Below are 15,984 nucleotides of genomic sequence, written 5' to 3' on the forward strand. Positions count from 1 at the left end.
AGGGGAAGTATATGGTGGAGATAAATAATTTAAGATTTTGTATATTTTATAACATTTATTTATAAAGAAAATTCTTGCCAAAATGTGTTTGTTCAGTTGGTTCTTAATTTAGTTACTTACTGCGCTAACCGTGTGAAAACTGACCTATAATTCTCTTGTTCGACACCAATGCAATGTACAGAGCTCAGCGGGAAGCTAGGTCGCTTAAAAGGGTTCTAAGTAAATTTTCACACAAGTTATCTTCATTTTTAACTAGAAATTATACTATTAAAATACCCTAGGTACCAGTTCTCAAAAATATTTGCTTGCTCTAAATTACTGACTCTATGAATTTAATCTACCTAAATTGCAGCTGACGCAGTTGCCCTGACCATTAGAAGGATAAATTGGACCGACCTCTAAGATGGTGAACCTTCGGGATAGCTGTGGAAGGTGGCACGGGACCTCCCGGGGAATGTTGGCTGCACTGCGGAGACTTTTCAACCCGGAACGCGTGCCACGTGGACACCGAGACAAATGCGGCAGAGGCAGGCCGTCTTCCAGCAAACAGGACTCAGAACTTGCGCCGGTCACAAGGATTTCCAGAGTTAATAATATATATATCTATTTAATATAATCCCGGCTCCTGAAAGCGACATAAAAATACATTAGTCTAATGCTCTCAAGACCAGCATGACAAAATAGAAGACAATCTAATAAATTAGCTCACCGCTAAAGGTCAAAGAAATTTCCTAGCGGAGCGCTCCCAATCCCACAGCAGAAGACAGATCATCCCTGTGAATAACCAAGCACATGGTTAGGAACAAACCCACAACGTTTTACGCCATTATGGAGTTGATCAGAACAATTCAGATACTTACTCAATCCGAGGATTATTGCAGGCCTTCTGCTTCCACCGTTTTTACCACCATGCGGTATGGTCTTGTTGAGAAAGTGCGTGTGCACCCAAAAGGGTCAAAAAAGGAAATGGACCACCCAAGATCATTAACCTATTTGCATATGGAGCAATCAAGGACATAGGGTGACAAACCCAGGAAGACATAATATATCGAATTAATATATTATTTTTATTTGAGACTCCATCAGAGTCATGAAAGATTTACTATGATGTACATAGCAAGATTGTCACTCCAGACAGGCCTCTTATTTAGAGTATTAATATTACTGTATTTTGTTATGTATTAAGATAATTTTCTGCATTATTTCTATATAATTATATTAATTTAATTTATCAAAATGTACTGGAGTAACAATTAAAAATCTCATAAAATGGGTTATTTTTAGCTATCTGGCAACCCGTGCACAGATTATGCAGAAAAGTGCATACATGCGTGGATGCAAGTATTTTTGCACTAAAACAGAATTTGAAACAAAATAAAATTAAAGAAATTTCGATTTTAGATTTATAAAAAAATATTAATTATGACCAAGAAAATATACTACGTTACATCTTTGTTCACGTGGCTGGCCTTTCAGAGAACAATCTGTCGGTAGGTTTACTCTTATCAAGAACCTCGTTTAGATACTTACTTACTTGGCTGGCGCGATAACCCATTTTTCTCGGTCTTGAACGGTATCGCGCCAGCTTTCGCCGACGCCGAGCTCACGGAGGTCTACCTCCACTCTATCCGCCCAACGATATTTTGGGTGTCCAGTGTCCAGCAGGACGGCGTCACATCGGTCTCCCCTGCAAGTAGGCCCTTTTAACTGCCCGATCTTCCATTCACCTTGAGAGAATGGGCGTCTAGAAATATACCAAAGTTATACTTACTGGGCCAGTTATAATGAACACAATTGCACGATTTCCTGGCTTCCCGTATCAGTAGATCCAGTTTACAATTACTATCCGTATAAGACTCGAAATACTCTAATTTTCTCTCATCTTGGAAGAAGCACTGTCTTCTTTCTGGCAGCAGGCCTTTGAGCGAAGAATCTGTTCGGTAGGTGATAGGTTACCTAGACTTATGAAGTAATATAGCGAATCAGTTATACTCGTACTTACTGGGCCAGTTATAATGAACACAATTGCACGATTTCCTGGCTTCCCGTATCAGTAGATCCAGTTTACAATTACTATCCGTATAAGACTCGAAATACTCCAATTTTCTCTCATCTTGGAAGAAGCACTGTCTCCTTTCTGGCAGCAGGCCTTTGAGTGAAGAGTCTGTTCGGTAGGTGATGGGGTAGACCTCAATGGTGGTCATCCGGTCCATGGGAAGGCGGATGATGGTACTGGTGTACACGTGGTTGGTTGGCGAGCTGATGATTAACTGGGTAGGAAAATAAGTTGGCTAAATTTTCGATAATTTGGAGAATCAGTTCCAGGTGGTCTAGCACAACTTGCGTTGTCGCGTGCGAGTCCATACATCAAGCGCGAGTTCAAGTATGGACTCGCGGGCGAGAGCGCAAGTTGTGCTAGACCGCCAGGTATTTTAATGTTGATGTCTTCACATAATTAGTAAAAATAATGCACCTTGTCTTCTTCTACTCCATGACCCTGGTGAATGAAAGTATAAATTGATGGTAGTTGAATGACATTGAAACCTTGGAGCTAGCAAATAATTCATATCTTCAAGCAGCTAGTGTCATATTTGTTGAGTTTGTTTAAGGAAAAAACAATATATTAGTGCGTTTTCACATTATCCGATCCGTTATCAGATGTCGGACCGATATCCCATCCATTACAGGCGCCATCTTGGATTTTTTCCATTGAAATCCTTCCGACATCCGATTTCGGATCGGGTAATGCGAAAACGCACTTAGGGTCCATCTTGACTGTTCGTCAGTAGACAACTAGATACATACATACTCGTACAGTCAACCAATTGGAACCCTAGGCCACTCTCCAACCATGTCAAAATGACAAGCAGTAAGAGATTTCTTACAATCTGATTTATAACGTCACATGACATAGTTCTACAGTGGCCTAGGGTTCCAATTGGTTGACTGTACATACAATCACGCCTGTATCTCACAAAGGAGAAGGCAGAGCACATGAAACTACTCAAGTTTCAGTGCCACTCATGGCAATTAAGGGGTCGAAAGTAAACGAAATTGTGACTTTGCATAATATTAGATGACTAGAGGTAGAATTTTTAAATCTATATAGGGCCGTTCAATAAGATCTTATAGTTGTTTGTGTTGTGTGTTCGTGTTGATGCTTACATTGAACCCAACACTAGCGCCATCACACGCCACCTGGTGCTCACTGCCGTTCAGGTACAGCTCCACTCCTAACCCGTTCGTTTCTCCGGACGCCATGACCCTGAAGGGTTCCATGGCAGGGTCGGGAGGAAACACCTTCGGGTAGCCAGCGTCCAGCCCCCAGTCCAGGGACTTTTGGGAGACGGAGGGGGAGAAGGCGCGCTGCCACGCGGTTGTGACGTTTGTCCTGAGAAGAGATTGTAATGAGATATTGATAGCTATTATCTATTTAGAAAAAACTGGATTGTCCAGTGGCGCCTTTATGAGAGAAATCGTGTTGTCCTTAGATTTAGGTATTTAGGACGAATAGATTTAAGTATCTTTTATCCAATATATTATTATAGCAACGATATGTTACAAAACGATCACGTCACCATGCGACATGCGACACCATGTGACAGCCATGAGATGAGATATAGGTACTTTTTTGTGTACTTCAGAGAGCAGCATGTTATTTCTGATGTACTGCAGATTTCCCAACTTTTGGTCTTTACTAGCACATTACACTGTGTTATTTGCATTAGATGGTTCGTAATAGATTATTAACCCCCGACGCAAAAACGACGGGGTGTTATAAGTTTGATGTGTCTGTCTGTCTATCTGTTTGTTTCGAAATTTTCAATTTTGTGGTTAATAACCACAAAAATAAAAAAATGAAAAAAATCCCGACCGCGACATAGTAGACCGATTTTCATGAAACATGATGGCTATTAAGAACACTCCCGACTAATTCAGCTTTCAAACAAAAAAACTTAAATCTAAATCGGTTCATCCGTTCGGGAGCTACGATGCCACAGACAGACACACACACAGACAGACAAACAGACAGATAGACACGTCAAACTTATAATTATGACATTGGTCGTTTTTGCGTCGGGGGTTAAAAATCGCATAGTGCGTGAATGTGACGCTGCGTTGGGCTTCGTGTGAAACTGTCTCCACAAATAACCCCTATGTAAAGGTCCTAACAAAGGCCATTATTTGAGATATTAGGTTAGCCAGGTTAATAGGATAAGAGCACAAAAGAATTTTAGAAGTTTTCGGGCTTTTAAACGAATAATTATAGTTTTTATGTTGAATTGCTGCACGTTTTAATAAAAAGCAAATGCCATGACATTATACACTAAAACTAGAATAGGTGCCATGAATTTTTGACGTTTTAGAAAAAGTTTTGGATAGCGTACATACTTACCATAGAAAATGTAGGTACCTATGTAATTTTTGTTTTTAGTTCATTTGGGGGCGCTCGCTGTTCACTTTCTTACAATGAATAACTAATGAATAATAATGAATAACTCTAAGCTCGTTTTCACATTATCCGATCCGATATCGGATGGAGAACCGATATCCTATACACTAAAGGCGCCATCTTTGATTTTTGCTTTTGACATTTTTCCTACATCCGATATCGGATCGGATAATGTGAAATAGTTATTTAATTTACAAGGGGGCAACCGAGCAAGCTAAATATTCCAATATTACTCGCTACTCTCGCGGTTCAAAAATGTTCTTAGCCATGTTTCATGAAAATCGGTCTACTATGTCGCGGTCGGGGTTTTTTCAAAATTTTAATTATGTGATACAGGCGTGACTATATGTATGCATCTATGTGTTTAATTATGTGGTTAGGTTAGTTTAGGTAAAATCTGCCAGCCAGCTTAAGACATCAAGTTAAAATTTATATGAAATTACTTTGCACTCTTGTGGATAAAATGAAATTTTGCTATTGTTTTCGTATAGCAAAGAGAGCCATTACCAGTTGGTGTGGTGAAAACGCTGTTAAAACGTCAAAATAACGTATTTATCTATTTAAGTGTGTATATCGTCACTTAGCACCCATAGTACAAGCTTTGCTTAGTTTGGGGCTAAGTTTATCTGTGTAAGGTGTCCCCAATATTTATTTATTTAATAGGTGGCAGCGGGTGAGGTTCCAGCTTTATACGCCCTATATCCAAAATCTAAAACGCATTCCATTGCACCGATGCCCACGTGAGTAATACAATTAAAACGTCGCTAAAAGCCTCAGCGCTAAACTATACGTTAGTTTATACTCGTTTGCGTCTATTTTAGTAAGTTTAGAACAAAGTAAGCTATCAAATCAACAGTTATTGGAATTCCATTTAGTGACTTAAATCAATTATTATATTGACCTGGCAGGCAACTATGGTCGCGCGATAAATGATAAAACATCTGGCCGTCCCTATCAAACTTACTAATAGTGCGATAGGGACGGCCTGATATTTTATCGTCTATCGCGCGACCATGCTTCCCGTGCTGGTGGAAAAACCTACACTACATGTTTACAAAATTTGACGAGAATCAGTTGAAAAATTCAACCTTTGTTCAAATACAACTTTTCATGGATAAAATGGATTTTCCCTTTATTTTGGTATTGAGAACAGCGGTCTGAACTTAAATGCATGATTTTCTTACAAGAATTCGAAAGTCACTATAAGTGTGCCGTTCAGATTTGAGGAGTTCCGTTCTGATCTTCATCAGCAGTTTCACTGCACCAAATGTCACTGTGCGATAATGTTTAAGCGGACTGTAAATTTTGGGTTTTTTAATTTTGATCGACACTCAAGGTTATGAACACGAAAAACAATTATGCAATTATTTCGAAAAATACCTTGAAATTCAGAGGGAAGGCAACTAACCTGGGCTTGTAGGATGTAGAAGCTCCTGTTTCAGGCGGCGAGGTCCTCAGAGACCAGATCGTACTCACCAATACTCCAAGGTTATCTGCACGCCTGATATACCGCAGCCCCAGTATCTTCTTCTTCTGATCTCAAGGCACAGAATCTATTTCTAGCAACTTTTGACTAGTTTAAACACAGCTAACACGATAATTGAATATTAAACGAAAGCGGGCTACAAAATGCAGCTTACCGCGCGGAGCTTTACGAGCAAGAAGGAAAACGTGACTAGACGCTAATTTGAACCAGTGTTCTATTAGTGTTGCCATTACGAAATATATACCCGTTAAGCAAGCAGAACTTGCGGTAACATTGCTCAATGCTACACCTGGGAGCTTGAAACTTACAATTGCAAGCTTGTAACGTTAGAGCAATGTTTGAGCTATATTGATGTTAAACGCTTTCGGCCGCGCTGTAGATAAACCCTGTAAGTTTCCCAGATCGGAATTTTACAACTTTCTATAACTTTGAATAGCAATGTTGCTGATACATTGAAATATAAACTTACTAGAAAGTTATGACGAAAACTTTTAAGAAGTTCATTTTTGTACATTGCAACAATAGCACATATGCAACTTGTGCGTAACTTACACGCTATTCATTACGGCAAGGTTACATTTGTAATAAACCAAAAAGTTTGAAATTGTATGTTATATAAATTTTTCACTGGCACCTTTTAATAAGTTACAAATGTAACATTGCTTTAACAACTCTAGTGAAGTTCCTTGCAAGTTACACTTGTAATGTACCTAAAAGTAGCGCTCATAATGTTTCTGGTATATAACCATTTGGTATGTTGTGTCAATAAATCACTGGCAACTTACTAGTTTAGTCAAAAAATAATATTGCTAGAACTTGCTAATTGCACGTCATGAGAAAGTAACTCGTGAATCGTTCGCACAACATTTCATAGGGATATTGCAGGGAAATTAATTTTTGTGGTTGATAGGACGTCGCAAATACAAATGCACGCAAGGTGCTCTGCGAGCTGCGTGCGGACCGCAGCGAGCCTGGGCGGGCGGGCGGGCTCGCCCAGGCTCGCTGCTGTTCGTGTGCAGCTTAATAACTAGAAACAAATAAAGTCAAACTTTAAAAATACCACACACAAAAATCATTGATGTTTATAAAACAAAAACATGGATATAGAATACAGCCAACATAATTTATTTCATTTTTTTTCTTTTAACCCTTCAGACCAAACCAGCACCATACTAATGTACAATGATAATACTTATTTATACTAATGGTGTTACATATTTGAATTGACAATGACATATCTATTATAATACACACAAACACATTTTAAAACAGTGTGCGTGAATACTACTACTATTATTTAGTGCCTAAAAAATCGAAAAAATCAAGGTTTTGTTCTCCACTGTTTCGTTCTCCAAAACCTAACCAATCGTAATCAAATGTTTAAATCTGGATGATAATGATTGTCTGTGTCGGACTGTTTAGTTTTTTGGACAGTCGATGTCAGATTTGAATAGGTACCACGCCTATCTTTGCAGCTGTGTCAAAATAAAATCAAAAGAAGCAAAACAGTCAGACACAATATGAAGTATTGGTAAAAGGGGCATTCCACGAGAATGTCCTGTACAAAATACAATTATTCTAATACTTCTGACAACGCTAAGAAAGCGATTTTGTGCCTGACCATCTTTCATGACTTAAGAGTATTTTCTCGAGCTTCACTGACTTGATTGGAATAGCTGCCTTATATACGTATTTCGTAAAGGATATTCTCGTGGAATGCACTAAAAACCAAGCTCTAACTTAAAAAAAACCAATGAAAGATACAGTCGAGAATATTTGTATGAAGAAATTACTATTCCTGTTTCCTCTTAACTAATACGCACATAAGTTTTCATGAAAACATGTTTTTTAAATCATAAATACAAAATACAAACATTTATTCAGCAAGTAGGCCACAAGGGCTCTTATACACGTCACTAGCCACAGCACATGAAATATACATAATAATATGTTTAAACTTTCAGACTGAAATACATGATAAACATTTACATTACATAACATGAAAAACATTCAGATATAAATAAATACAACAGCCAATACCTGGGTACACTTTAAATTGAAGTCTAGTCTCGATGGAGTTTTAATAAGCTTTATAGTCAGTGATCGGAATAGGCAGAGTACATTTACCTACACTTGGTAGAACATATAAAAAGTAGATTTCCTTACGACATTTTTTTTTGCGTAACTAACGTCCCGGGAACCTACCGTAATAGGCTAGTTTCCTATAGTTAAAATAAAATATTTTATGCAGTGCACGAAATAAAGCACCACATAATTAGAAGAAAAATATGGACAGTAGTTATTTTTAAACACAATTTTTATTTAATAAGTCAAAGAGAAAGATATAAAGTAAATGAATTGACCGTGACGTCACTCCTCAGTATTTCATAGTAATTCCATATTAGCAAATCGTTTTGACAGTTCATAAAAAGAAGCTGATTTGACTAGTAGGAAACTAGCCTATTAATATAGTTCTAAATAGGTCAAAATACACTGCAAACTGACCTAACTCGAAAATAAAATATTAAAAAAAAACGTTAAACTAATGTCCACTAACTTTTTAACAGATAAATAGTTAATTAAAGAAATTTAAAAACCGTGACGAGTGGCGGAAAACAGGGTAGCACGCCCAACTTTTAACTGCCTGTCGGGGGAAATAATTCGTGTATAAGCGAATTTTGGCATAGTTGTAGAGAATGGTGTCTTAATTCACGTACTCAAAGTACTCTTGGGTCGGGGTGGTAATGGTAGTATGGAGGGGAAAAGACGGACAATAATAGTACATTGTACTAACGAGAGTAAGTTGGCTTGCTGGAGCGATTTAAAGAGTCGAATTAGTAATATTCATACTTCCCGAGTAACGCACAATGTTTTTCATCACACTTGCATTATAAAAAAAATCTTCCCTGTCCATCTTTTCCTATCCATATTTCATGATCCCAGATAAAAAGTGAACATATTTTTCTTTGTAGAGAATTTTCTGAAGATTACTTGTGTCTTGAAACATTTTTTGCTACGTGGCACAGTTTAAGAAGTATTCACGAAAAACTAAAAAAAGGGACTTTTTCCACTCCCCCTCTACCCGTTATCTCCACCCAAACCCCCGAGTACTTTGAGAATGTGGATTAAGACACCATTCCCTACAATTATACCAAAATTCGCTTATACACGAATTAATTCCGATGAGGTAGGCTTCGTTGAGTGTGCTAGGGGAGGCCTTTGCTCAGCTGTGGGACACAATATAGGCTGTTAAAATAGTATCTTACGACGTTTTTCAGTACAGATGAGCCTCCGAACGAGACTTCGGAGTCCGAAGTTTCGACCTGGCATATAATGAACCACTTCTCGCACTAGTGCGTAAAAAAACCACCATCTGTACTGAAAAAATAGTTAATTGTTTTACAAGGGGGCAAAGTTATTGTTTAACTGCACGTGCCAATATTGATACTCGAGCAAGCGAAAGATTCCAATATGGCAAAATAGTACATTACGATACAAGTGCGTAAAAAAGGAAGTTCGAAACGAGTAGCGATAAATTAAAACACGACCGAAGGGAGTGTTTTAAATCGACACGAGTTACGAATTTCCTTTTCGCACGTGTATCGTACGACGTTTTTCAGTACAGATGAGCCTCCGAAGTTTAGACCTGGCGTATAATGAACCACTTCTCGCACTAGTGCGTAAAAAAAAACACCATCTGTACTGAAAAAATACTATCGCAAGGAAGTCATTTCGTTTAAAAATAAATATATCTACTCTGCCTATTCCGATTGCTTATAGTACAAGAACTTATTTAGTTAAAAATAGAATAACTAAGGAACTTATAAATTTGGTCTTCTAGTAAAATTTACCGTGTAACAACATGCACTGTCGTCTGTCTAACACAGTCCGTTCTCTATTGGGAAAAGGTGAATTTTTGAGTAGGGCATTGGCGTTTGGTATGGGTATTATACACGTCCTCCCGAGTCAAACAAGACCGGTAGCCACTTTGAACTCCGTGTCCGAAGGGGGGAGAGGGGGTCAAAGTATGGAGCTCCTGCTGCTCAGAAAAAAATTCTGGCCAATTAGTTTGAGCTTTTGAGTCAATTTTAGTGTCAGTTTTATGTAACTACTTTTTTAGGGTTCCATAGCAAAATATAGCACAATATTTAATATAATGAATTTTTAGTAGCCACGAAATGCAAACAAATCCTCATATTTCCATATTTTTATACTAATCATGATTTTTAAAAAATATTTTTAAAAAGCCTATTTTATTAGTAATCTTTGATGATTCTAATATTTGATGTAAAAAAATATTGAAAGTACTGCAACGATCGCCATCGCAGCATAGGGGACAGCATAAAGATTTTTAATAATCATTATACTGCGCCCCGAGTGTTACCCACGATCAAGAAGAAGCGACGTGTTAACTTAGGGTATATCTTACTTCCTCCATACTTAATTTTATAAATAATATTTGTTAAGGCACTTGGGCGTGGCGTGAGGAAGTAACAAACACAGTATGCTCACAAACTTTTGCCTTAATAATATTACTGTGATTTTTAATCTTCTTCAATTTAAAAATGAAGCGAACAGTTTACATAAAAATGACACCAAACTTGACTCGAAAGTTCAAAACTAATAGGCCAGAATTTTTTTCTGAGTACCGGGAGCTCCATACTTTGACCCTTTCGGACACGGAGTTCAAAGTGGCTACCGGTCCTCTTTGACTCAAGAGGATGTATATAATACTCATACCAAACACCATGTCTGTACTCCAATATATATACCTCTCCATACAAGCATGCCCAATAGAGAATGGACAAAACAGTACAAACTGACGTCTCTTGAGTTGGGTCTCAGCAGCGTGTTGAAACCATTACATGTCTCGAAACTTTCCTCCGTTACATTTGGAAATGTCTGCCTTACAGCACCTGTAAAATTTATAAAATGTTAGGAAACCTTTAGATATATTATTTTAAATCAATTTGGACTAAACGCATATGAATAAGTCTTTTGCAAAAACGTCTTTTTTGGCACAAGCTTTTTTATTGCCGACTGTACCTTTCTTTCAACAGTTGTCTACTGCTCTCCGAGATGTTTCTAAAAACCCCTTTTACTCAATGGGGATACGACGTTTCATAACAAAGTTCCTATGACCACCTTTCTGCTCCATCATCAGATCAGCTCCATGATACCATAATATTGCATTGTCACATGATTTACATATGCATGCAAAATTTCAGCTCAATCGGAAACCGGGAAGTGGGTCAAATTTAGCTTCTACGTTTTGACCCAAACTAACACACTAACAAGGCAAGTTGAATAAAAGCTTGTAATAAAAGATGGACATTGCCCTTTATGAAGGGTTCATAAGTACTTACGTTTTAGAACATTCGTCAGTATTAGGGTAGATGATGAAATTGTTTTTTCCCTGTCCAGAAGTCATCCCACAAGATTGGTTCCAAACAGCAATTGATGCAGTCCCGTTCCTTGCCTCCTTCTGTTTGCCTTAGCATATCCTAAAAAGAGAAAAGAGAGTCAGTGTTATTCAATCCATAATTACTTCAGCAGAAACGGGCGATTTACTACAGCAGGGGTCAATTCTCCATACAAAAGCTCTCGACTATTTCCTCCCTGGTTTTTTCAACACAGATTATTATATTTATTATCGTTTATATATGTGTCGGACTGTCGTAGGATAGTCAAAATGGGTCAACAATTAGCCAAAAAAAACCAAACGGTACGACACAGATTATTTCATTATCATTCAAATCCTCAAATTTCATCCTGATTGATTAAGTTTTAGAGGAGGAAACAGTTGAGAGTGGAACCTCAATTTTTATACTATAAATCTAGTTAATAACACAAACTAGTAAGAGATTTTTGCTATACCCTTTTCAGGGTCCAAATATGTACATATTGTAAAAATTATATGGTATGCAAATAAAGAACAATAGTATATTACCTAAGATTCTCTAATTGAAAGGGGGAGCTCCTTTCCATTTTCGCTCCTGTTGCCCTTCAATGCAGCCCGTGGAGCAGCTGTGACATACTCCATGTTATTATGAGCAAAAGTAACAAACTCATACCTAAAGCTGAAAACATAAAATTAGTTGAATAAATCAGCATCATTAATATATTTACACAAGTAGAAGTAGTTAGTTTCAATTAGATTTGAATGGTTTTCTCCTCATACCATAAAATTTATTCTATATCTAATCTATCTCATATAATCTAATTAACAGGATAACGTTAGATTCTTCACTCCTACGGTTGCGCCTAGATCAGCATACCTAGGGCATTTTATTTCTTAAATAACTAAAAACTAAACCAAACAAACAAACTCGACCTAAATCAATAAATAACCAGAACTGGCAGGCAAGCATGGTCGTGCGATAAACGATAAAACATTAGGCCATCCCATGCTTGCCTGCCTGGCGCTAAGAATAAAACACATGGACGCCTAACGCAAAGTGCAGTTAACTCGATAGAACTCATTTCATTCAAAGAATCCATACAAAACTTAAGAAACAAAATACTTACTATATGATCCTGGTCTGCATTCCGTGGGTTTCCACTCCGTTCTATATGTGGCGGTTCTGTGCCAGTGCCAGGTGGGCCCTGCCGTTTTTTGATGTCATCCGACCATCTGCTCGTGGTTTCCCGCCACCTCGGCCACCCAGGCTAGGTCTCCACAGCAATACTAGGCGACCCCATTGATCGTCATCTCTGCGAAAAATATAGCCGGTCCATTCCCACTTGAGTTAATCCTTTTTGCAATGTCGGTAACTTTATTGCGTTGGCGAATATCCTCATTTCGAATTCTGTCTCGCAATGAAATTCCTGGCATCGCGCCCTGATAGCTCTTTGCGCCAGTCTGAATTGACGAATTCTTCCAACAGTCAGCGTCCATGTCTCCACGTGTCCACTAAAGTAACACAATTTGTAAAATACCAAAAATTACTTAAAAAACGGCACGGTGGACGTCGGCAAAAACTAATTACAAAATTTACAAGTCAACAATCAAAAAGGTAAGAAAGATGGCGGACTGGTGGCGCACTCGCAGCTCGCTTGTCGTGGCGTCACAAGGGGCGTCAGGGTTACCAACTTAAATGTTTTACCGCTACTTTTTCGTTTTCGCTACAATCCTTACAAAATTTTATAAAAGCAATACTTTGAGAACGAGGTATTTATTTCATTTATTTGTGTGGTATTTAATATGTATTTAATACGAAATTGTCTATTTTGATTTGATTTCCTAGTAATTAGTCTCATTTATTAGTAAGTATATTTAAAGAAGTACGTTACGTAAAATATGCATGCAATGCAATTAAGAAATAACTGACAAATAGTTTTGATACTTATAATTTTTCCATATTTATTCTTTATTCAATTTTTTTTTAACACGGAGTTTGTACTAACGGTATCTCGAATAAAAGATAACATATTAAATGATAATGAAAGTTGGAATGCACTGCACTGCACATATTATGTGCTGAGCTGTGCAACAATAATAATTATATCAAATTCAAGCACATCTTATAAGACTGGGGCGCTTGGTATGAGCAACTGATGGGAAGGCTATACGAGTACATTACGTTTAGTTAGAAATTGAAACTTTCTGCCCGTACATGGAATATAATACAATCTTATACTTTTAAACGAACAATTCTTGTATATTTATTTATATATTTATTTATACTGACGATCTCGGAAACCGCTCTAAAGATTTCGCTGAAATTTGTTATGTGGGGGTTTTTGGGGGTGAAAAATCGGTCTAACTTATCCTTAGGTCCGGAAAACGCGAATTTTCGAGTTTTCATGCGTTTTCTTCGCGCGCCATCTCATGTGCAGTAGTTGTACTGTTAAGACAGAATTCTTTCGGTCGATGTAAGTACTATTTATTGCAAACACTAGATGGCGACACAGGTCAAGGCTAAAATGAATAGAAAAATACACTATTTGAGTTTTAATGGCGAAACGCGCGCCATCTCGTGTGGAGTAGTTGTGTTGTTAAGGCGGAGAATTCTTTCGCTCGATGTAGGTACTATTCATTTTTGAACTAGATGGCGACACATGTCAATGATACGAAACAGAACCAAGCGAAGCTCGGTCACCTAGATATTTATATTAATAAGTGACACATTTACACTTTGCTACACCCGTATCAGGGTCCATGTATGTACATATGTATGTGGGCCTATGGGTGTACAGAATGAATGAGGTATGCAAATAAATTCTCTATTCTCTATAATATTTTCAAGTTCCTATGGGTACAAAATATCGTGAGTTTTTTTTTTTATGTGAACACTTAATGTTATTCTTCACATAATAAAAAATTGTAACCGGTTATGAAATTTGGTCGGTTATTGCATTCCCTAGTCTTAGGCAAGCCATAGACACTCTGAGAAATTCATAATCTTAAAAAAAATTTTCATCCAACCTGTCAGTTCATACTGACAGAATTTTCAGAATGAACTGACAGGTTGCATACAAAAAAAAAAGGTTACATATAAACCTTTTTTTTCCACACTGTGGCGTGGTGTGCCTTAATTTATACATGCAGCTGAATAGGCAGATTTCTAGCAAGTAGTTTTTTTAAGCTGTCACTGTAGTATCTAAGTCATAAAAATAATGAGTTTAAGTTTAATTGGTTTTACATGAAAACTAGTGCCTGTGCTATGAATGCGTCACCTACAGAGCTGAATTTTTTTTTTTTATTTACAACATATCTGTTAAGGGTGCGCGGCTCGCCCACGGTCGTCGAAGTTGCTCGGCAACTTACGTATTTGTATGAAAAGTTGCGTTGCTTCGTGAGCGATCTCTCATATGCATTTCTTATTAAACAGCGTCCATTAGCGACGCGTCGAATCGCATATGAGAACTCGATTCGACACAGTTCGATTCCGCCTTAAGCCTGGCATCCACTAAGGGCACTAAGAACGGCAACAGAGTCTGAAAGAGACAGTCTGAAAAAATCATAATCTGAAAAAAGATTTGTATGCTGACACTGACAAATCTGTCAGTGTACGTTTGAACTGTCAGTTATGCATACAGTCTTCATTTCATAATCTTAAAAAATCATAATATTAGCGCTAGGAGGTAGGGCATAGCGAATGATATTCCGCTTTCTGTGGTAGGGCACACGGATATCGTTTCGCTCGAAGCTAGAGCAGAGCCCAACTGGGGAAGTACCTCCGCCTAACAGAAGACCGCAGCCAAATAGCACTAGACCCTACTCATAGTGTTGTGTTCCTGCCGGTGAGTAAGGCTCCCAGAGCTCAACGAGGGTGCGGGGTGCTGACCACGGGAGGACTTAAGGAAATAATTTGTTCCGTCTATTGTCTTTTGAGTCGTTGGCAACCCAAACCCTCCTTTGAACTTGTGCACTCCTTTTTGCTGTGTACTTATACTTAACACAGCAAAGGGGAGTGTACAAAAGTTTCTAATGGGGTGGCAACGCGCATGTGACACTCTTTGAGTTGCAGGCGTCCATAGGTTACGGTAACCACTTTCCATCAGGCGGACCGTATGCTTGTTTGCCACCGACGTAGTATAAAAAAATGAAATCAGATCGAGTGCAATGAAAATTCATATTATTCGCAATCTGTCAGATCGATCTGAAAAAAAAAACATAATATTAAAAAATAACACGGACAGTTGCGAATTGTATGGAAATCCTTGCACTAGATCTGTCATACAAATCCAAATTCAGATTATGAATTTTTCAGACGGTGGACGCCAGCAGGCTTTCGAGACGGTCAATTTAAGTGTTATGGCTCCTCGATGATTCCGTTCATCCAACTTCAATGTTTAGGATACATTTTTCTAATTTGCCGGCTTTTTTACTGCCGAGATTTGGTTGACCGTCTTTAAACAAAAAAAAATGTTTATAGTGAATTAATACTTTTAATTACTTAACGCTTTTATATCAGAAATGCACAGAACATTGAGAATATTTTGATATCTTTAATTCATGCATTCAGGTTTACCGAGCGGTTTAACTTCAAAAAATTAGAGACCTTTTCATAATCTCCGAAATTTTCCGATTGTATCTGAT

At 37.9% G+C, this 15,984-nt stretch overlaps 1 protein-coding gene and 1 long non-coding RNA gene across 2 annotated transcripts in view; both read right to left on the reverse strand.

The window, feature by feature from the left end:
• LOC125235721 (pickpocket protein 28-like) overlaps positions 1 to 15,984 on the reverse strand; it is a 58,625-nt gene that overhangs the window by 17,348 nt on the left and 25,293 nt on the right. Inside the window, exons 6-7 of the mRNA XM_048142294.1 lie at positions 3,166 to 3,391; positions 2,003 to 2,270 (exon numbers count right to left, since the gene is read on the reverse strand). Coding sequence (XP_047998251.1) covers positions 2,003 to 2,270; positions 3,166 to 3,391 — 494 coding nt within the window. The remainder of the gene's footprint in view (positions 1 to 2,002; positions 2,271 to 3,165; positions 3,392 to 15,984) is intronic.
• LOC125235724 lies at positions 9,571 to 13,621 on the reverse strand. Its single transcript, XR_007178126.1, has 4 exons — positions 12,468 to 13,621; positions 11,890 to 12,019; positions 11,306 to 11,443; positions 9,571 to 10,855 (listed from the first exon to the last, which is right to left on the reverse strand). It is a non-coding gene; the product is annotated as an uncharacterized LOC125235724 (long non-coding RNA).

This window comes from Leguminivora glycinivorella, chromosome 18 (genome assembly GCF_023078275.1).
Source record: "Leguminivora glycinivorella isolate SPB_JAAS2020 chromosome 18, LegGlyc_1.1, whole genome shotgun sequence".
Taxonomy (NCBI): Eukaryota; Metazoa; Arthropoda; class Insecta; order Lepidoptera; family Tortricidae; genus Leguminivora; species Leguminivora glycinivorella.